The sequence below is a fragment of the Schistocerca gregaria genome, chromosome 6, assembly GCF_023897955.1.
Source record: "Schistocerca gregaria isolate iqSchGreg1 chromosome 6, iqSchGreg1.2, whole genome shotgun sequence".
NCBI lineage: Eukaryota > Metazoa > Arthropoda > Insecta > Orthoptera > Acrididae > Schistocerca > Schistocerca gregaria.
This window is the reverse complement of record NC_064925.1, coordinates 39,540,505-39,563,044: the sequence shown is the minus strand read 5'-3', so window position 1 is coordinate 39,563,044 and position 22,540 is coordinate 39,540,505. Positions and strand designations below refer to the sequence as shown.

Sequence of the window (22,540 nt, the reverse complement as noted above, 5' to 3'; positions counted from 1 at the left end):
GGAGTACCTACCGACCAGAGTAGTGCACACAGCGGACTTGTACTTCACCAGCAGTGACGCTAACCTGGATTATTATGGAAGAGCTTGTACCACAACACCTGAACTTCGTGTTCTTATGAATGAAGAACCCTGTTACCACAAGGGTGCAGTTTGTGCTGTGGCAGAGGATACCAGCCACCAAATAACATCCTCTCCTTGCTTCCCATGGTACAGGCCTGGCAATGAGTATAATTCAGTGCGGATTTTGCTTGCTTCTCTTCTCTTTCAGCTGTAAGGAGTGCTCCTTTCTAATTTGTTGTTGTGTTCTTGCATGTATTCCAGGAGGGGAACTGCAGAACTAATCCAATTTCTCTTTTCAGAGGCTCTGCTTGCTTTTAGCTATAACATATTTCTGTAAACCATGGCCACCCCGCTCCCTCCAGTCCCTGCCCCCACACCTCAGCTGCAGACAGATAATGTGATGGATCTAACACATGCCTTTCTGTTTCAGAATCTATAAACTGCTGCCTTGTTGACCACAGTACAACAACTAGTGGCTGCACAAGCTGCATTGGCTGCACAACAGACAAACTGACAAGTTCAACAAGTGCCACCGACTAACATACCAACATTCCGGCAATTTAATGACAACGAAGAGGAATTGCTCAAATACCTGACACAATTCCAAGCACTTTGTGATGTTCATCGAGTTCAAGGTGATGTAGAGCTACAATACTTTCTATCGATTGTGTGGCCCCAGTGTTCAGGTTAATACACAAACTATTCCCCGACTGCGTCTCCTGACAAGTACAGTTATGACAAAGTAATTACTGCATTAACCAAGTACTATGACCAGGAAGTCCAAGTAGCTCCCAGCCAGATATCAGTTCTGTCACTTGCAGAAAAAGCTGTCAGTGGTTCACAGAATTTATGGGCATAACTAGGAAGTGTACATTTAAGTGTAGTTGTGGCAACTTTTACAGTGATTTAATGATTAGAGATCCTATAACATTCAGTGTACCAGATAGTATAATATGGGAACAGTTCCTAAAGTACTCTGATCCATCACTTCCTCAAGTGTTGCAACTCTTACAGCAATAAGATTCAGTTAGAATAGTGGCCGATAGGTTTGATCAGGCCCCTTGCTCACGACCGCCCCAAGCAGCCACAACAACGAGCACATACACAGCCATGCAAACAGTCACATAGACATGTAAACAGACCTGTGAATTTAGTAAAGTCTTGCCTTAGATGTTTTGCTTGCCATAAAAGACAGGTTTGCCCATCACCTAATGCAACATGTTACGCGTATGGAAGAAAAAGGCCATGTCCAACCAGTTTGTTTGCAATGCCACAAAACGCCAATTTTGCTCACTCCCAGAAAAAGCAGGCTTGTGCACATGCAGTGAACATTCTGTTTTCCAAACCTACAACAGATTCTGACAAAAATATGATTAAGGTTGTGCCTCATTCTACCCTAGTGCTGTGCAACAAGGTTCTAATAAATTATTTGTCTCATTACAAACTGTTGGCTGTCATGTGAACTTTCAGTTACACACAGGTAACTCAGTAACTCTGGTTGATTGTGCCACGTACAAACAGTTATACTCACCATGCCTTTCGAAATCTAGCAAGCATGTTAGTGCTTACAACAGACAGGAAATTCCAGTACTTGGACAGGGTATTTTTCTGGGCATCTACACATCTCACACTAGGACAGTGAATTGAAAGAACTGCAAGATAACGGTGTAATTGCCCCCATTCAAGCTAGTCAATGGACAGGTCCTCTTGATTTGTTGGCTAAGCCTTCTGGTTGCATTCACATTTGTGTTGACTTCAAGTCTACAGTCAACCCTCAGACAGCAGTTGGTCCATCACCTCAGCCTGAGGAACTCATGGACAGCCTATGTGCAGGACATTACTTTTCTAAGACAGATTTATGTGATGCCTACTTGCAAAGTGTTTCTTGTAAATACACACTTACAACTGTTCAAGTATTTGTGTTCGCCCTTCAGCAGTGCTTCCGCGACCACCAGTTTTCAACAATACTTGGAACAGCTGACTGCAAAAGTGCCTTTTGTTCAAACTACCCTGATGATACTGTCATCTCAGGTCATACACCAATGGAACACATTCCCAATTTGCACACTCTTTTTCAAGTGTTGTCAGAAGCAGGACTCAAGTGTCATCTCGAAAAGTGTGACTTCTTTCAAACTGAACTACAGTACTCAAGTCATGTAATAAACAGTCAGGGAGGGCACCCACTCCCATCTGCTTGCAATCCGTGACCTTCCTGTTCCTCACAATGTGTCCGAACTCCAATCAGTACTAGACAAGATGACATACTACATTTGGTGCATACTGAATGCCACTCAGATCACGGCCCCATTGCATCACTTGCATAGCAAATATGTGCCTTTTGTGTGAACTAAAGACTGTCAAGATGCATTTCACAAACTCAAAAATGTTTTGCTTAGTGCATTTTGACCCTGCCAAGCTGGTAGTTTTGCAAGTTAGCACTTCTTCCTACAGAATCGGCACTGTGCTTTCGTACAGAACTGGTGCACAAGACAGACCTACTGCTTTTGCTTCAAAGCTGTTAACTCAAACTCAGTGCATTTATTCTAAAATTTAAAAAGAAGCTCTTGCTACTGTGTATGTTGTAACAACATTCCATCATTATTTGTTTGGTCACAAGTTTTATTTGGTGACAGATCACACGCCTTGGTAGTCCTTCTTTCAACTGTCAAAGCCGGTTCCTACATGCACTCCTCAAAAATTGCAATGATGGGGTTTGTTGCTTTCACTGTATCATTATGAAATTGTGTACAGACCTATGGCAAAGCAAGCAAATTAGATGTCCTATCTTGCTTTCCAATTGGCCCAGTCTCTGATTTTGATGCATCTGCCACATCTTGTTGCCAGATCAATGTGCAGGACTCTTGAATTGCTGGAATCTTTTCCCTTGCACTACAGAAAAATAGCACAGGCCACGGAAGCAGACCCGGCAGGGCACAGATGCCCACACTGAACAGATGATATCACAGTGTTGCACGTGCACAGAAAACCAATCTGCTCCACCACAAACATTTTCAGCTTGGCTTAAGACTCATACGCCATGGGAACGAAAGCACATTGACTTTGCAGGACTATTTTGGAACACTTGTTGGGCCATAGTGCTAGACTCTTTCAGTAAGTGTACATCTGCGGTGCCTATGAACTCTACCACATCAGTAGCACCATTCAAGCGTTCTCCTCCATATTTTGCATAGGTTTACCAGAACTACTTGTGTTGGACAACAGACCACAGTTCACGTCATGTGATTTTGGACAGTTTTGTGAATGCAATGGCAATGGCAAGTGCTCCGTTTCACTTGCAGTTCAACGGAGAAGCAGAACGGTTCGTATGCAGTTTTAAGAAACAGATGGCCAAGCTTTGCACCTCCCACACGTGGGAACAGGCACTGCAAACTCTTTCTCGCATACTATCGCTCAAACTGACGAGATGGGCCATTACCTGTGGAAGTTCAGTACGGCCGCTGCCATCTGATGCACTGCCAATTGACCATAAGTATTGTTTTGCCCTGCACGATCTTGTTCTTTTCAGGGTTTATGGCAACTGTGGGCGCTGGGAAAGAGGCATGATCCAGGAGCACACAGGCTCATCTATGTGTTCGATCGCAGGTCTCGACGATTTGCAGGGACACCGCCAGAACCAAATTGGCGCACGTCATTTGCCCGTGATTCTGCTGCTTTTCTTCCCCCAGACTCGTGGCCTCATTGGACCGTGTGCCCTTTCCAGCCACCTGCCGGTGCCACCAGGGCATCTCACTCTTCTGTCCCCGTTCACGGACCCGATAGAACTGGACCCACTGTCGCCGTCATCGTCATTGCCCCAGGACACACCCTCAGCCCTGAATGTGTGCCCTGGCAGCAGTTTCTGGGGGATGTCCCTGTCGCCTCGCAAGCTGTATCGGGAGTATGCTGTCTTCCAGAGCTACGACTCCCAGCTCATCTCTGTGTCCAGTGTCCTGCCTCCCTCCCTGTTGTCATTCACAGCCTCACTATGTGATAACAGTGCAGGATTTGGGAGTGGGAATCTGCTGGCATAAGCTGGCTCCAGCACTCCAGGCGGCAAAGAGGTCGTGAGAAGATCGATAATAGATGCCAGAGCAAGTGAGCCTATCAGGTGAGAGGCCAACGACAGACTCGCAAACAACATGACATCGACGCCCTCTCGACTGCTAGTATTTAGATTGCCGCCACGGACCAGAGCGCCCAGTCAGCCATCCAGTGAGTCAACAAGTCGAGTCAACAGTCACAAGTCACAGCCCAGTGGAAGTTGCAGTCACAGTTAGATCAGTCTCTAGCTCAGAGTAGGTCAGTACCTAGCGACCAGGGTAGTGTACATAGTGGACTTGTACTTCACCAGCAGTGAGGCTAATGTGGACTATTACGGAAGAGTTTGTACAACACCTGGACTATCTTAAGTTAAGTAACTTCTTGTTCTTATCAATAAAGAACTCTGTAATACATGTATGCAGTTTGTTTCATAGCAGAGGATACTAGCCACCAAACAACAACCTCTTTTTGCTTCCCACGGAATAAGCCTACAGTGACAATGAGACGACACAAAATTATGCTCGCACCTTTGTTAACAGTTTGTAGTGGGACACCGGGTCAAATGTGTTGTGACTCGCTGATCTTTCAAAGTGCCGCCGCGCGTCCTCTACGTGTGGCGCTGTCTGCCAGCCGTGCAGCAGCAGCGCCACCTAAGTGGCCAGCCAGCCATCGGCCGCTAGACAAGGACTCAGTTATGATTTGACTGTTAAAGTGTACACACGTCTTACTCTGTTTACTTGATCTGTGACTTTCATGTATTGTGTCTTTCTTGAAATATATTTGTTCAACTTGAAGTTATAACAAAATGTTTTTCAGAAATCTAGGAATATGGAATCTGTCTCTTGTCATTCATACACAGTTCACAGTATATTACATGAGAAAAGGGCAAGCTAAGTTTCACACAAGCGATGCTTTCCAAAACCACAGTGATTCATGAATATAAGCTTCTTGGTCTGAAGGAAATATTTTATATTCAAACTCAGAATATGTTCAAGAATTCTGCAGCAAACTGATGTTAAGGATATTGGTCTGTAATTTTGTGGGTCAATTCTTTTACTCTCATATACAGGAGTCAAACGCACTTTCGTCCAGTTGCTTGGGACTTTGCAAGGGGTGAGAGATTCGTGATAAATGCATGCTAAGTATGAAGCCAATGCCGTAGAGTACTCTTTGTATAACCAAACTGAGATTCCATCCAGACCTGGTGACTTTTTTGTTTTCAACTCTTTCAGGTGTTTATCTGTACTGGGGATGCTTACTACTATGTCGTATACACGGGAATCTGTTCGATGGTCAAATGATAGTATGTTTGTACAATTCTCCTGTGTGGATGATTTCTTAAACACGAAACTTTGGATTGAATTTTGCTGCATCAGATTGGTCAAGAGTGACATGATGAAAGCTTTGGATTCACTTAGTGATTTTAAGTAGAACCAGAATTTTTTGTTAAGGTATGATGGTGGTAGTTGTTGCATGCTTTGTACTTAGATATTTTCACAGATGCATGAATGTCTACTAACCTTTGCCTATCATCATTGCGTGTCTTCTTATGAAGCAAGAATGCAACACCATTTGCTTCCTCAGCGTTTTCCAAATTCCACTGTGAAATCACAGTGCATCTTCTCCATCCTTAATCCAATTACTAGACATGTACTTCTCCAAACCACAATTTATAATCCATTTAAACTTTTGCCCATAATTCCTATAAATCCATCTTACTGGAATTAAGTGATGTCAGTTCATTGTCTAAGTGAGATGCTAACAACTGATTTTCTACTCTTTCTAGCAGAAACACTCTGTTAGTCTTCTTGATTGATTTATTAATTTTGCTGTGATGACACCATGAACACCCTCTCTATCCTGATGCCATCGATAAAGTCTGACCTGTTAGTAGCTGCAAAGTCCAAGATATTTCCATTGTGTGTGGGCTATCAAACTAGTTGCTCAAGCTAGTTTTTGGAAAATGTGTTCAAGTGTACTTCACAAGACTGTCTGCCTTTATACCTTGCAATGAATCCATTCCATAGACATCCCAGTCTATGGTCCGGAGGTTAAGGACACCTCCTATTAGTATTGCATGATCTAGGTGTTTACATGCTACTAACCACAGACTTTCTTTGAATGGCAATAGAGCTATCACTGTGAAACCGTGTGGCCAGTAAAAATCTCCACCAATTAACTTGGTTTTACCTAGATCTGTTAATCACAACCAGATAGCTTTACTGTCAAACTTAACTTTGTCCTTAATAGAGACAAATTTTTGTCAACTGCAATGGACACTCCCCCTCCTATGGCATCTAATCTGTCTGTCTGATATACATTTCATGGCTAACTAAATATCTCAAGAGCTTTCTACTTCGGGTTTCAGCTATCCCTCATGCCCAAGAATAATTTCAGCCTGAGAACTTTCCTGGAGGACAGTAAATTTGGGAACTTTGTTATGAATATGTTAACAATTTACTTATAAAATTTTGAGAGTTGGAAGTATAAGTGCCTTTACTCTGAATGCAGTCTGATTTTGCTATCTATCAACTGGTGAGTGTACCTCAAACTTCTGCCTAGACTAAGAAACATCATGTGCACTTGACAAGTACTGCTTCCTTTGTGTAGTGCATTGTTGACCAATCACAGAGAGCCCTACAATTCCCCACTCAATACCACAGGTACGGAAATCTGCAGCCAAGACCTTCACATGGTCAATGGAGCCTTCAGTTGATACCCTCCACTCAGCTCCAAACAAAAGGACTCCAGTCAACTCTGGGAACACTGCTGCAAATTGCAAGCTCTATTCACATCCCACTCATGAGACCAGTAGCCTTTACCATCTCTTCCAGATGCCTGTATGAAATAAGGATGGCCTCAGAACCCAAGTGACAGGCATCGTTGTTGCTGGAGCGAGCTACAACTTGTAGATAACTGCACCCTGCATGCTTGATAGCCCTCCACATCTTGGATGAGGCTCTGAGTATACACTGGCTCTCTTTCCACCCCGGAATGTTATCTCCCTAAGGGGATAGATAATATACCTAACATTACAGCTCCTGATAACTAGCAAATCCCCGCCCACATGTGCCTGAGCAGACCCTACTGAAGGAATGCCCACCTGCTCACTCAAAGGGCAAATAGGCAAGGCCAGATGGCCAACCTCCATATTGGTCCTCCATGTCAATGGCGTGAACACATTACGACTTGCCACTAATCCTACTATGAGTGCAGTACACTGTGTCAGGTACCCTATAAGGTGCCTCAGCAGCAGACCCATGGGTTAACCAAGCCTGAGGTGTCCCATACTACACGCCAGGTTCTCCACCACTACTTCACCCTGAGGCAGCAGCCTGAAGGTGGTTGACTGCAGCTAAAAGCGCATTCAGCTGTTTGCAAACTGTGGCCAGCTCATCCTGTATCTGCACGCAACATGCACACATCCTACCCACCCTAGCAAGAGTAGCTGAAGAAGTAAACTATAAAAGCAGACAGAAACCTAGCTTGCAACTTGCTACCCACCTTAAATGTCACTAATGGACGCTGGTGCCTCAATAGGCTGTGTAGCTGGCTGTTCAGAACAAATGAAAACTGTGCTACAGACTGCTTGAATTTACACTCACAGTTAAAAAGTTGAGACCAAACCTTTTAAACAGAAAGAAATATGAAATATGCTACTAGGAAAACACAAGGAATGCTAAATATGTAACTTGCCACTTTAGAGATGTGAACATGTGACAGTGAGTGATGACTTACTAACTGAATAGACACTTCTCTTCAAAACAAAGCAAATGAGCAATACTGTGCAACAGACTGAATGAATTCACATTTAACAAAACATGGCAGTAAACCTCTTAAATAGGAAAACACACATACAATTTATAAAACATATTGTTGTTGTTGTTGTTGTTGTGGTCTTCAGTCCTGAGACTGGTTTGATGCAGCTCTCTCTGCTACTCTATCCTGTGCAAGCTTCTTCATCTCCCAGTACCTACTGCAACCTACATCCTTCTGAATCTGCTTAGTATACTCATCTCTTAGTCTCCCTCTACTATTTTTACCCTCCACAGTGCCCTCCAATGCTAAATTGTCAAGTTGTGCCACAAACTCCTCTTCTCCCCAATTGTATTCAATATCTCCTCATTAGTTATGTGATCTACCCATCTAATCTTCAGCATTCTTCTGTAGCACCACATTTCAAAAGCTTCTATTCTCTTCTTGTCCAAACTATTTACCGTCCATGTTTCACTTCCATACATGGCTACACTCCATACAAACACTTTCAGAAAAGACTTCCTGACACTTAAATCAATACTCGATGTTAAAAAATTTCTCTTCTTCAAAAACACTTTCCTTGCCATTGCCACTCTACATTTTATATCCTCTCTACTTTGACCATCCTCAGTTATTTTGCTCCCCAAATAGCAAAACTCCTTTACTACTTTAAGTGTCTCATTTCCTAATCTAATTCCCTCAACATTATCCTTGTTTTGCTTTTATTGAAGTTCATCTTATACTCTACTTTCAAGACACTGTCCATTGCGTTCAACTGCTCTTCCAAGTCCTTTGCTGTCTCTGACAGAATTACTATGTCATCGGCGAACCTCAAAGTTTTTATTTCTTCTCCCTGGATTTTAATACCTACTCCGAATTTTTCTTTTGTTTCCGTCACTGCTTGCTCAATATACAGATTGAATAACATCGGGGATAGGCTACAACCCTGTCTCACTCCCTCCCCAACCACTGCTTCCCTTTCATGCCCCTCAACTCTTATAACTGCCATCTGGTTTCTGTACAAATTGTAAAGCCTTTTGCTCCCTGTATTTTACCCCTGCCACCTTCAGAATTTGAAAGAGAGTATTCCAGTCAACATTGCCAAAAGCACACCAATATTACAGAAAAGCTCTGTGAACTCAAATAGGAATGGCTGGAGGAAAAAAAAGATGATCTTTACACAAAACACTATCACGAACGTTCGAAGAACTGACATTTGCATCAGACCACTTCTACTACCAACAATGTACTCCTCACATAAGGACAGAACAGATGACATATGAGAGAAATCAGGGCTCATATGGAAGCATATAGACAGTCATTCCTCCCTCACTCAATTTTCGAGTGAAACAGGAAAGAGTATGACTAGCACTGCCACAAGGTATCTTCCACTATGCACCATACATAGATGTGGAATAATTGCAGAGGGACACTAGGGCTTGACTACAGTAAGCAGTTCCAAATGGTACAGGTTACAGTAGTTATGTAGAGATGAAGTGGCTTGCAAAGGATAGTCTAAGTAGATTCATGGACAGAAGATACTCGACAGGTGTGTTTGGCACGGCTGCTTGTGCATCTACGTCCCATTGCCACAGTTCTATAGATAATTACTGTTTTCTCCTGCAGCTGTCTGCAATTCACAGCTGACAACAGTGCTGCCAGCTCCCTGACTGTACTATCGTCTGGAGAACCACACCAAGCCGGACGTCAGACTGAAGAACACAACAACAACAACAATAGCTGGAAAGTAAGGACAGAAAAAAGTACACTTGCAGAATGAAGGATGTTAATGCAGTAAGTAGAGATAAAAGATTAGCACGAGACTGACTGAAGATTGCATCAAACCAGAAAAAAAATAAAGCAACCATGCTCATGCATTAAGTAATGATTTCATCTTCGAGCAAAGAGAGCTCACCTCATGTGTAATGTGAAAAGGAAAGACATGCCTACATGCTTTCGTAAGGGGTTCACAGTAGACGAGAGATGCAAGGATAGCTTAACTGAAATGAACAGTAGGTCAGGAAAGATATCAGGGAACAAGATGTATACAACAGCAAACAGACACACACTGACTAATGACAAGCACATGACAGACATGAAATGGTACACAGTTCCTGAGAGGACCTAGATCAGGTGTACACCCAAGGGCCACGTGACCCAAAACAAGTATTAGTGCAGCTCAAGGAGGGGAAAATATCACACTATCAGTCACAAATAATAAACATAATAATAATAATAATAATAATAATAATAATAATAATAATCCACAAATTTCTGTATATATCAAGTTATGATAAATTGAATATCTTCAATTTTAAACTTCTGCCACATGTTGCTATTCTGTTATTGGTGGTCACACACACACACACACACACACACACACACACACACACACACACACACACACACACACACACACACACCGAGCTATTATTGTGAGTGTTAAGTATATTTATTTTGTGCAGCCCAGAAATACTTATCTTCTTCCAATGTGGCCCAGGTAAGTTAGTTAGTTAGTTAGTTATATTACTTGTTCCATGGATCATGAACACGATTCTTTCGTAATGATGTGGAAGCTAAACAGCTGACATCCCTGACCTACACATAGAAGTGAATATACTGACAGATGATTATAATGCAGAAACTGGAAAAGAAAACTACCATAAAAGACTAGTAGGAGAGTAGTGGGCACACCAAAAGACAAATAAGAATGAGGAAGGTTAATTCACCTGTGTCATAAACACAAAATAAGACTGATATCAACATATTTCAGGGAAAAGCTGAGTAAGAATTAGACATGGGTAAATCTTGTAGTGTAATATGTGTTATTCGTGAGAATGACCTGTACTCCACTGAGAATGCTCTTGCTGGTAAAAGATGGTTTTGCCTCTATAAATGTTTTCTGTAGTGGAAAGTATTCATTGTGCACGTCCTGATCTGTGCAGACAGTTTGTATCCAGAGACGTAACACAACAGGGGTAAGTGGTGAGTGCACTTGCTGGAAGTGTAGGTTTATGCCTTGGTGACACGCCCTGAAGGTGTCATGAACACCTCAGGACAAATGGACATACTCCAATGTAAGTCTTACATCTTAAGTCGAGTTTGTCTTGATTGGACATATTGATCGTTGTGTTTGAGTTTATGACTTGCTGATATTTGGATGTCTTCATAATTGATTTAAATAGCTGAAACATTACAGATAGTTTTCGCTGAAGATATGTTCATCATTTAGTGGCTAGAAGTAGTTAGACACTCTCTTACATCACCCTGCCTGCATACGAAGTCACGAACAATAAATTTGCACACGGCTGTTGTACAGAGTAGCTGGACCACGAGACCAAAAACTAAAAGGTGACCATACTGGAAGAACAACAACTGAAGGTAACTTACAGCACATCACACTGACATATCTGCCATGCAGTGTTCCCTTCTCATGATGTTACAGCCAAAACATTGGACGCACATACACACACACATGCAGGAGGAAACATGGCAGCTCCTACACCAGCACTGGAGCATTACATATTGATGATGTTGCAATCAGTCGGACAAATAGTACACAGATCATGAACACCAAGGTCAAGATGAAAGTAAGAGTAATATTAAATCACTATCTCTCTGAACTTAAATGCCACTGAAATCCAAATAGGTTGACCGTCACAGATGATTAGAGCAACTGGAAATGTAAAATCAGAGATAAACTGAAATGCAATCAAGAAGAACACAAGGAACAGGCTGAAACATACAATGAATGTAAACACATGATGCTAAATACAGGGAAGCAGGCTGAACTATTAGGAAAGGAAGAGAAGAAAATGAATCACTGGTGCTGAAACAAGCAGGAAGCAGTGGAGAACAGGAGGAAAGCCTGGATGACTGGAGCAACAGGAAAAACAAGGAAAATGTGAGACTTTCCACAAATAAGGAAGAAAGTGGCCAGGACAATAACGTGGATCAGACGATGGAGGATGAAATAGGAACTGTATGTGATAACAAGGACAATTTAAGGAAAAAACAAGAATGGAGATCATTAGTTAGCAATCTTGTTATAACTGTTCCACACCCACATTCTTTCTCCCCCTCTCCTTTTTTTCAGTCTGTTCATTCCATTCACCAGCTTGTTAATATGACATAGTTGCCTGTGCCATTACCCACTCACAGAACATTTTTGGTTTATACATTCGTATAGTTTTACTTAATATCTGAAAATTCTGCAATATAAGATCTCTCTAGGTATTGCATTATACTTGTACTTTGTATCAATATAGTCATAAAATTTCACAAATCTTTGTACTACAGTCTTTGTGCAGCTATGAATTCTTACTGAAGTTGTGTGGACTATCTGTTTGGATTTAAGTTATGTGACGATGGCCCAAGAAGCCAAAAACTGATTCATAATGAACTAATGAATAAATATTATTGTGAAACATCAATATTTTGTATTCAAGATATTAATGTCTATGTTCCTCCAAGAACTGATGGAATATTCCATAAAATTTCAAGGAGAGTTTGTCTGGATACAGGCACAGAGAAAAGTACAAAGGAAAACTGCCATCTGCAAACCACCTGAAGATAAACTGGAACTGGACACAGAAGAGAGACCAGTAATGACTTCCAACTAGGGGAGAGGGTCACACAGGTCGTACGCTAGCTAGAGAATGATAGGGCAACTGGAGAAGATGTAGTAGCAGCCAAGATAAAGTTGGTAGGTGACAACATCACCAAGTTTGTCTGAAGATTTGGAGGACAAAGAAGTTACCAGAAGCACAGAAGGATGCAATCATAGTGCCACTACATAAGAAAGGGGACAAGAGGAATGTTAAAAACTACTAGAGGTCAATTACAATGTGTAATTAAAAGACGTCTGACAAGAGTAGAACAAAAGGTATGAAGTACAGTTATACTTTCAAGTGGCTTTAGGATGGAAAGAGAATACAAAGAATAGATCTTTATTCTGAAAGAACTGATGGGACACGGGGCTTTAGATAACAACATGACAGTAATCCTCACTGACTTTATTAAGACATTCCATTCTGTCAGTAGACAGATTCCCCGAAGAATCCTGAAGCACAGAGGCATTACTCAAGAATTGATAATGAGATTTTTGACAAAAAGGAAGGCACACATAAGATTCAAAGGAGCACTGAAGAGTTTGAGATGAGCACCAGTATCAAGCAAGGAAATTTACTGTCACAATTTCGTTCAACACAGCACTGACGGGGAAGTGATCAGACTGTGGAGAGCAGTAAGTAATGAATTGGGAAGACAGACACAACTGATGAAAAAGACAACAGGGCTCAAATGGACGGCCTAGCCTTTGCGGACGACATATCAATAGTGCACCAGACAGAAGTCAATGCAAATAAATAACAACCTAAGTGAGGTAGACAGAAGGGTGGAACTGAGGAAAGCTTACAGTAAGGTAGACAATGACTACCACAGAAGATTGGAAAACACCAGTGGGCATTGTGAAAAAGGTAGAAAAATTTAAATACCCGTGGGAATATACAAGATGTTCCAGGAAAAATATTCAGTATTGAACGATCATTTGAAGCATGAAGGTGTAGGCTTTAAAATGAGCTATGAGTGCTTTATCTTCAATACTGTGAAACATTTTTTTTTTTTTTTTACTGGAAGCTATTTGTTTTCCATGTTTTGGAAGGAGGTAGTGGGGACCAAACAAAAAAAAAATTTCTCTATTAAACATGAGCTCTAAGGTTCATACCCTAAGTGCAGTAGAAAGGATGTTTTTCACAGAAGCGAAGATTAACAGGTACTCATAGCTCTCCAGATATGCGCCTTAGAGCATATGCTTATGGACATTTTTCTTGTTTTGGTCTATATCACCATCTATCAAAATATGGAAAGCAAAGTGGTTGCAGCAGAAGAGATATGTTTCAAATTATTGAAGGTGAAGAAGTGCTCATAGTTAGTATGCATTTTAGAACCAATTTTACCAGACTTTTTTTGCTCAAATCATTGTTCCTGTCTTATCCCTGAATACTGACAATTCCTCTTGGGACACCTTGCATAACAGGGAGAAACAGGAGCAATGAAGGTACAATAGAGAGGATGAGGAAGATGAGGTCAGCCTTGTGTATGACCAAGGATAAACACAAGAAAAATAATTTACATACAGACGCAAAGTTCAGATTATAGAAGGCAATGGCGAGGATAGTATTAGGAAAAAGGTGCAGCACAACTACAGAGAGAAGGCAGGCAAACACTGCAGAAAATACTGGACCCTAAAAGAGGTGTAAAGAGAAGAATGTGAAGACGTAGGAAAGAACTGTACCAGAGCATGAGGAAGTATCAGGGGAAATCACCCCGAGAAACACAAGATTTGTAAGACATGTGATCAGGATGAATGAGGATAGAATCATCAAAACAACAGAGAAAACAATAAGAAGTGTGTTGCTGGATTCAAGAAGGATTGATCACAGCTGAGGATTAAGGTGGAAGGGAAGGAAAATTAGAAAAACAAGCATACATTGACCAATAAGCTAGAGACCAATGACAGAGAAAGATATAGGAAAAGGATTAAGAGTCATTAGTGGAGCAGACAACAGAGAAGCTACTGAAGATCTTTGGAGAAGAATAAGACAAAGAAGAAAAAGGACAATGTGGGAGGGCAGAACAAAATGCTGCCCATGATGTAAGAAGAAAAAGGGGTGTAATGAGAAGTGATTTGCTTCTATCCAGTTTTATGGATGAATCTGTTAGGAAATATATCCCATGTCATTGATTGATTACAAAGTCAGCAAAGGAATTTAATATTCTAGTAGAAATTTCATCATAGCCAGCAGAGTTACTGCTTTTAGTGATCTAAAATCTCCTTACAGGTTGTATTTTTGAAACTAATGTGTTGTTGGTGGTACAAGCTGTGCCTGCAAAAGTAAATTCCATGCATCTTTATTTGCTTGTTTATTAGTGTGTACAATGTTTGCTGCACTGTGAGGGAGTAATCACTAAATTTGGTGAGCAATGATTTGAAACTGTCATCATTTTTGTCATAGCATTTTCTGAGGGTTTTATTTCATTCAGGTCACTTTTTTGTTTGTTTCTTGTTTAATAATGTTCCAAAAAGTTGTTTCCTTACCCTTAGAGTGTTTTATTTTTTAAGCAAATTGAGTTTCGCTTTTTTAACAATAGACCAGAGGATTTTCAACACTGGTGGTTTCGCTCAAAGCCTCCCCAACAAATGAGCATGTCACATAGTACTGAGGATTACCAGATACACACAAGTAAATTCAAAAAATCCACAAAGAAATTTCAAATCAGAATACCAAGACCAACATATGATTCTCTCACATAAGAGTCACACATTGTTTCCTGTGGCACCTATATTATTAGCATATAAACACTATGCAAATTTTGTTACAGTGACGAACCTGTCTCAAACCAGGGACATCTCCAACTGCTGATCCATCAGCTCTTATCCATATTATGTCAGGTGTAGGGTTTCCTCTAGCTGAGCACTCAACTACTGCACCAGTTGTGTTTGAAAAATCCACTCTGTTTGGAGGTTCACGATTGAAAATCGGGCCCATCGTATCATCCTCAGACATGCCTGAAACAAGTGGAAATCAAACACTCAAAATAATTCTCCCATACAGAATGAGCTACAGTGCATAAATCAAGTTAAACTGTATTGGAACCAGTAGTTTCTACTTAGATCATCAATTGGAAGCCCGTGATTGTAAACTACTGGTACCTGAAAAGTCAATTGTAGCATACAGATAAACACTGGAAAACTTCCAAATACTCTAAAAAATATGAATTGTTATGAAGCCGTGTATCAAACAAAGCAGAGCAAATCTGAAATATTTAATAAAAGGAACAGTTTGGAAATGTTACTTAACACTAACATGTGTTCTGTTGTTAATTTTCCCACCAGAATGACACAGGAGAGCAGCACACTAATAGACACCATTTTGGTAGGTGAACACTTAATCAGTGATATAAATTTTCATGCTCATGGCCTCACAGACCATGATACACAGCTAACCATACTAAACAGTGTATATGATTGCAATGAAGTAGTATCACAGAAAGTACATTGAACTGGTATCATAGAAAGCAGAGTAATTAAAGAAACAAACGACAGAAAGTTTCAAGATATCCCTTCAGCAACCTAACAGAAGGATGGATATAATGTGACAGATGTTAATTCCAAATTTAATGTCTTTATAGATGAGTTTTATCAATCTTTAACACTCGCTTTCCCAAAAAAAATAAACAGTATGGTACTAACAAAGCATCACAATGGTCTTGAATTCTACAAAAGGAATCAAAATATAATTTGCTGGAAAATGGAAATTGTTCAAAAAGCACAAAAGAGAAGTAACACTGATTCCATATTACCAGAGATACTATGCTGTCTTAAATAGCGTAACTGCAAATAAAATCAAAAAATCTGCACAGTGTCTAAAATAAAGAATTTAGAGGGGTTAAATCAAGAAACGGGAGGCCTTTTTTACTAAAGGAAACACCCAAACAATGAATGATAGTAGTAAAGTAGCCAACGTATTTAATAATTACTGCTTTCAAGTAGCTCAGAAGATTCACATGGACAGATCAGGGACAATATAGTAGAATATTTGCAAGAAAAAATGTCTCATACAAACTGGTAAACTATTTTTACTCTACAATTTGCCAAAGAAATTGAGGAAGTAATTAACTCTGTCAAAACCAAAACAACTGAAGTGAAGTAATAAAATCCTGTTCTTCATACATGTGCAATTTATTCAACCACATATGCAACACACTGCTATCACAGGGAATAATTCCAGACAGTCCTCTTTACAAGAAAGATACTAATAATTACTGATCAGTCACACTACTTACCTCATTCTCAAATGTACTTGGAAAAATTATGTATGGAAGAACCATAATACGCCTCTTCCAAAGTAAGATACTTAACCACTCTCAATTTGGATTTGGGTTTCAAAGGTCCCCCCCCCCCCCCACCACATTTTTCAATTCACAAATCAGATAATCAAAATTTAAACGACAGTTCATTGAAACTGGTATCTTTTGTAATTCGTCAAAAGTATTTGATTGTGTAGTTATCCTAGAGAAGCTTGAATATTGTGGTATGAAAGATCTTATTGGTAAATTGTTTTCTTCCTATGTGACTGTAGATTGTTGGATTCAGAAACTCAGGGAACATCTTCAGAAGGGGGAATAATTACTACGGGTGTGTCAGATGGATCAATATTGGGTCCACTTTTGTTCTTGTTATACACCATGTGGTTATAATTAAACTGACTGTGTTCTGAGTGCTGCAGTGTGGGATGTACACATCACAGGAAGCTGAAACATCGTACGTATGTTCATTAATTGGTGCATTCGCAGAGTACACTGAAAAAAATTGTAGTTCCATTTTTCGCCATCAGATGAAAATATGGCACTGGAAATAGTCGAAATATGAAATATTTGACGTCATTGTACCATTTGTCACTTGGCAAACTGTGTTGATGTATTTGTTGAGTGACTGTTGATGAACAGGGTTAAGAAAGTTGAAGCTTTCCATACAAAATACAATGGCTATTGAGAAAAAAAGACTGCACAGCTGATAAAGCTGTTTTATCAGGACGGCAGCAATAGCAAAGCTGCATTGTGGGAATATCTCTGACAGAAACAGCAGCAAAGAGGCCCATGTCAATAAATGGGCTAAAGAGAGTGATCAAGAAACCTGAAAAATCATGAATTAGGTGATGCTGCAGGGAGCAAGAAGTGCCCCATTCCTATGGCAGTTGTTGATAAGTTGTTGCAGCTACAGCCGACTGTGAAGTAAATGCCCCAAATTCTGCAGCCAGTGCTTGAGCTGTGCCACAGGAATTGTTTCTCCATTGTTCAATGGTTCAAAAGATTTTGCAGCACATTTTACACTGGTATCCCTACTAGATTAACAATGGAACATCCACTGCTTATTTGACTGTGTGATGTGGTTTCACCAGCTCCTTCACTCTCGGTCTGTTTTTCTTTGAGAAGATGACACCTTGTGGACCTGTTAGGTGTACCATGACATCTGTACATTATAAGGACCTCCTTGTGCAACACTGTTCCTTCTTTTCAAGACTGCAACTGTGTCCACACGACTATTTCCATGCATTGATGGGCAACAACACTTGTCGAGGGGGGGGGGGGGGGGGGGGCCACACCAAGTGTCCTAGGGGTCCATACTCGACCATCTCAGATTCTGTTAAAAATTTATATGTGTATACATATGTATGTGTTAGGTCACTCAGCAAAATTTTGGCTCCATTCTTTCAGTGGTTCCAGTGCTAGGGGCACCTTTGTGGACCCATACGAAATCATAAAGTGCACAGGGTGAATAATTTGGCCAACTTTGGTATAGCTTTGTGTGTATGTTGTGACATCTATCACCTTTAATTTTTGCACACTAGTACAACTTTTAGTGCTGAATGCAGCTATAGCACTCAAGTTGCTTAGGAATTACTATCCTTTATGCTTCTTGGTCTAAAAGTGAGTATATAGTTCTGATTTTATTGACCCTTGTCTCAAATGTCAAACTGAAAATTGCAAATTTACAGCATTTTTCAGGACCAGTTTTTAATATGGCTACCATCTATGGTCATCTTTTAATTGACACCACTGAAAAGAGTTTATTTTTGGCTATAAGGAACATTGAAAAGTAGGGTGGTAATTTTCCATATAAGGTTTTTAAACTAGCTTCAAAGATGCCTTAGCTTTAGCACATACCACTTGCTTGACAGAAGAACTTAATTGAATGTCATACAGAAATGAGCAAATACACAACATTTTTGTGAACAGAACAAAGCAACAAGTTCACAAAATGAACCAAACATCATAAATTTGTTGCCAGAGTTCTTGAAACCCTTTTCATAGCTCTAGAATTCTCTTCAATCCTCTTCAGCACCTCCGATGTGTAAGAGTACCTCTGACCCACTGGCACTTGGGAAAATGCCGATTATCTGCTGCTCTGGGATCCAGCAGGTGTCCTTCTTTAGGGGCCAATGGAATAAATTAGTTGGACCATGTGGATGTATGAAGCTGACTTCATCACTGTCATAGGAGTTTGCTACACTTTCCTTAATATCTTCTTGCAAAGCCTTTCCTCGCTTTGGATCTGGTTTCGCTAATATTTGCCTTCCTTCAGCTTCCTGAAAGTTTTCACCATTCGCTCAGACACCTTGAATTCTTCCATTTATTTAATGATCTTTTACTATTGTGGATGAAAAAGTGCTATAGGAAGTGTCAAATACTCATTCACTAAAACGTGTACTGAGAATTGTGGCTGAACGAGAGAAAAAGGTTTTTACAATTTTTTGTGCTTTGAAGGTCCAAGATTTGAGACGTTACTGGAGGTATTTGTTCCCATAACGAAAATACAAAAACATTTCATGGAAAGACGCACTTCCGCCAACTTAACGCTTATCTATTACGCTACGGTACCTTGCTACTAGTAATTCTTTCGAAGAATTATGATGTACAAGTGTAGTTTCGCCTCTAAGTAACTGAGCCATTTACGGAAACCTGTCTCGCAATAATACGTGCACTACACTGTTCATTGTAAGAATACACTTGATGTAAACATTGCACGATGTATACTTCCGCGTTTGCTTGAATGTCATTGAATTTCGTTTCACGTGGAGCGTGAGAGAAGCTGTATCCGGTATGGTTAAGTAAATTATAAAGACACATTTCAGACAGTGTTACACACACCTAGACTGAGCGATAATGCGGGACAACAGCTTCACCGGCGCATTGAGCTTGGACAGCACTGGCCACTGGCCAGTCATCTGCTCCAACTAGTCTGCTGACGTGTTGCAGTTCAGACGTAAAAAGGGACGAGGAATGATAAATATAGCTTCGAATGTCATTTAATTTTTAAAGAGAATGAAATAATATTCGGCAAAACTTCAGCTCTACTGCACGCTTGTTACGTGGCCAGACGGAAAGCATAAAATGCTCTCGTTCCAGTACGTCTGGCAGCTTGACAGTCTTGTTATTTCTCGAGCTTAAATTGGCTCCAGATCAGTTCTGATTGGTTCATATTGTAATAGTACAGTGGCAAATGTAAATATGCAGCATTTATATAGTGTGCTCAATGCAGCGAAAATGATTATTTTTCATATCTGTACGACACTTACCACTCTGGTTCGTGTAAGACTACACACATCTGTGGTGTAAAACATTGGACTTATCCCAAATAAAGAGTATTTGATTTTTCATTTTTGGCTTAAAAATTAAATAAATTTTCTTAATTTAAGCAATCTACATCAACCATCTTTCATAAAATATTGATGATTAAGAATTTATATTTGAAATGAAAACAGGAACATCGTGTGCAATATGTAATAAGAAACAAGATGACGTGCATTATTCATAAAAAGGACAATGAATTTTACAATTACGAGGTTAGGTATTTCAAACTGAACGAAGATGACTGAGGTCAGTCTTCCGAACCAGCGATCCGTGGACTGCACTTACTTATGAAACTGCTCCACTACCGATTCCGCTACACATCCAGTGTATATTATTCCTCAACTGTGTCAAATGCAGTCTCTCGGAAAATTTCAAAGCCGATTTTTTTTCTGTAAATTTATGAGAAATATGAATAGTAACCTATTTCTCGGGACTTTTTAATCGTGTTCTACAAGCATACCTCACTACGGAACTGTTAGTAGCCTCAGCTATTATCTTGCCTCGTATGGACACCGCGACAATCAGAGCACAACAGTACAGAGACTGAGACTGTACACGATTTTATAAATGCAAACTACATAGCTAAAGCATGATTAAGAAAAATATTGATGGCTTTTAATACATTTGAATATCTTAAAGTCTCATTTAACGCAACTTAGTAATAATATATCTAATACATACATACGACCAACTTACAAGAGGGTAACAACACCAATGTGTTGCTACGGCTACGGCTTCTGACCAATCATCGCTGTTGTGTTTGCTTACATCAGGTTTATTCTGATGGTGAAAAGAGGATTTTTTTATGATTACATGTGAGTAAGTAATGTAGACACACACACATCTACATAAATTTTGTTCGTACCCTTGGAGTAATTTTTTATTTATGTTTTTTTTTTTTTTTTTTTTTTTTTTTTAATCTTACCTTCATGTCTGTAGGGTACCGATTCCCGTATTTTGTGAGCAACAAACCACACGGCTTATTCTTAATATATGTTGAATTACTTTCATTCATTGAACTTGTTCGTGCAGTAATATTGACCGTCTACGGGTCGCGGAGCCGTGTTGACAATGTAAGGACAACAATCTCAGTCGACATTGTAGCGCAAGTTCGCTCAGTGAAAGAGTGGAGCAGAACTTGTAAATAAAACTAATGTGTCAATTTTTAGTATGTAAAACGCGTTTTAATATATTAGAATTGCTATTATTGTATTCTGCCGACAGTCAAAAATACTATTTTATGTTAACATGCAACGCTTTAAAATGCTGTAAAACCGGAGGAACCTAATCCGAAACAGTGTTAGTATTTTCAATTCGAAACGGCAACTGGTTAATTTCCTCCCTGGAACGTGGGCAGTGCAGATGGGGCTATTAGGGGATGTGACATGTTTGTTACAGTAAACTGCTCGCGGCGGCTGTAAATAGCAGAGGAGAAGAGTGTTTGTCGATACGTAACAGCATCATCTGTAGGCGAAACATGAGACGATACATTTCCCAGGTAATGCCGAGCTCTACCAGCTCGGAGGCTGCTAGTTATAACATGCCGTCGCCCCATGGTTGAAGGTGTCGTAAACGGCGACATTATTATGGAGACGTTGGGAGTAAAAGGCGAAGGAAATTTAAACTTAATGCTACTGGTACATCAAGGCGTAACTGTTAAGCTGGCCGATTGCAGAGGGAGTTGCGGGGAGCGGAAGAAGCAAGATTGGTCCCTACGCCCTACGTACACCGCCATGGTGAGGCACAGACCAACAAGTTATAAGGCTAGGCGCGCGCAGGCGATAATTTCAGTCGGCGCGACTTAACAATCGCTGTCGCGGAAGTACATTGTGGTGCGCACATTGCGGCAGGAAAATCGCAACTACTCTCAGCATGGATTTCATCGAAACAGCTTGTTTGGTGGCGCTTTCACTACGAAAAGGGCAGTTTTACAAATTACACGAAGAGTTACAAAATCACCCAAATAAATTCTTTCAATACTATCGAATGAATAAGAATAGTTTTGATACACTGCTTCAGACAGTAGGACCGAATATAACAAAACAAGACACGACATGGAGGAAGTGTATACCACCTGAGAAACGCTTATTAGTGACTTTGAGGTGAGCACACATTATTTCATTCAACAGTTTTTATTGCTCTTTTACATTCCTAATCAGATACATCAAGATAATCATTTCATTCAACAACTGTTGTTGCCATTTTACATTACTAATCAGATACATCAAGAAAATCACTACTGCAAGTCGAAACTGGCTAACTTATTTCATGAGAAAACTGAAAAAGCATGTTGTGCATAGAGGTTTCTGTGGTCTTGTTGTGGTTGTCAGCAGAAGGGTACACGAACAAATTTAGTGGAGGTTCCGTTTCATTTAGGACATTTGAACAATACGGTTGAACGAATGAAGATGCTGGAGAATAAGTTGCTTGAGTGGTGTTATAAGTCGCTTGAGTTGTGTAATAACACATGTTCGGATGCTGTGGAAAA

The 22,540-nt window shown here is 40.2% G+C and overlaps 1 protein-coding gene across 24 annotated transcripts in view; it reads right to left on the bottom strand.

Moving 5' to 3' along the window:
- The window catches only part of LOC126278103 (Down syndrome cell adhesion molecule-like protein Dscam2), an 810,453-nt gene that overhangs the window by 533,899 nt on the left and 254,014 nt on the right, over nucleotides 1-22,540 (bottom strand). For all 24 annotated transcript variants that reach the window (XM_049977979.1, XM_049977968.1, XM_049977977.1 and 21 more), the window contains exon 3: nucleotides 15,249-15,427. In XM_049977979.1, coding sequence (XP_049833936.1) covers nucleotides 15,249-15,427 — 179 coding nt within the window. The remainder of the gene's footprint in view (nucleotides 1-15,248; nucleotides 15,428-22,540) is intronic.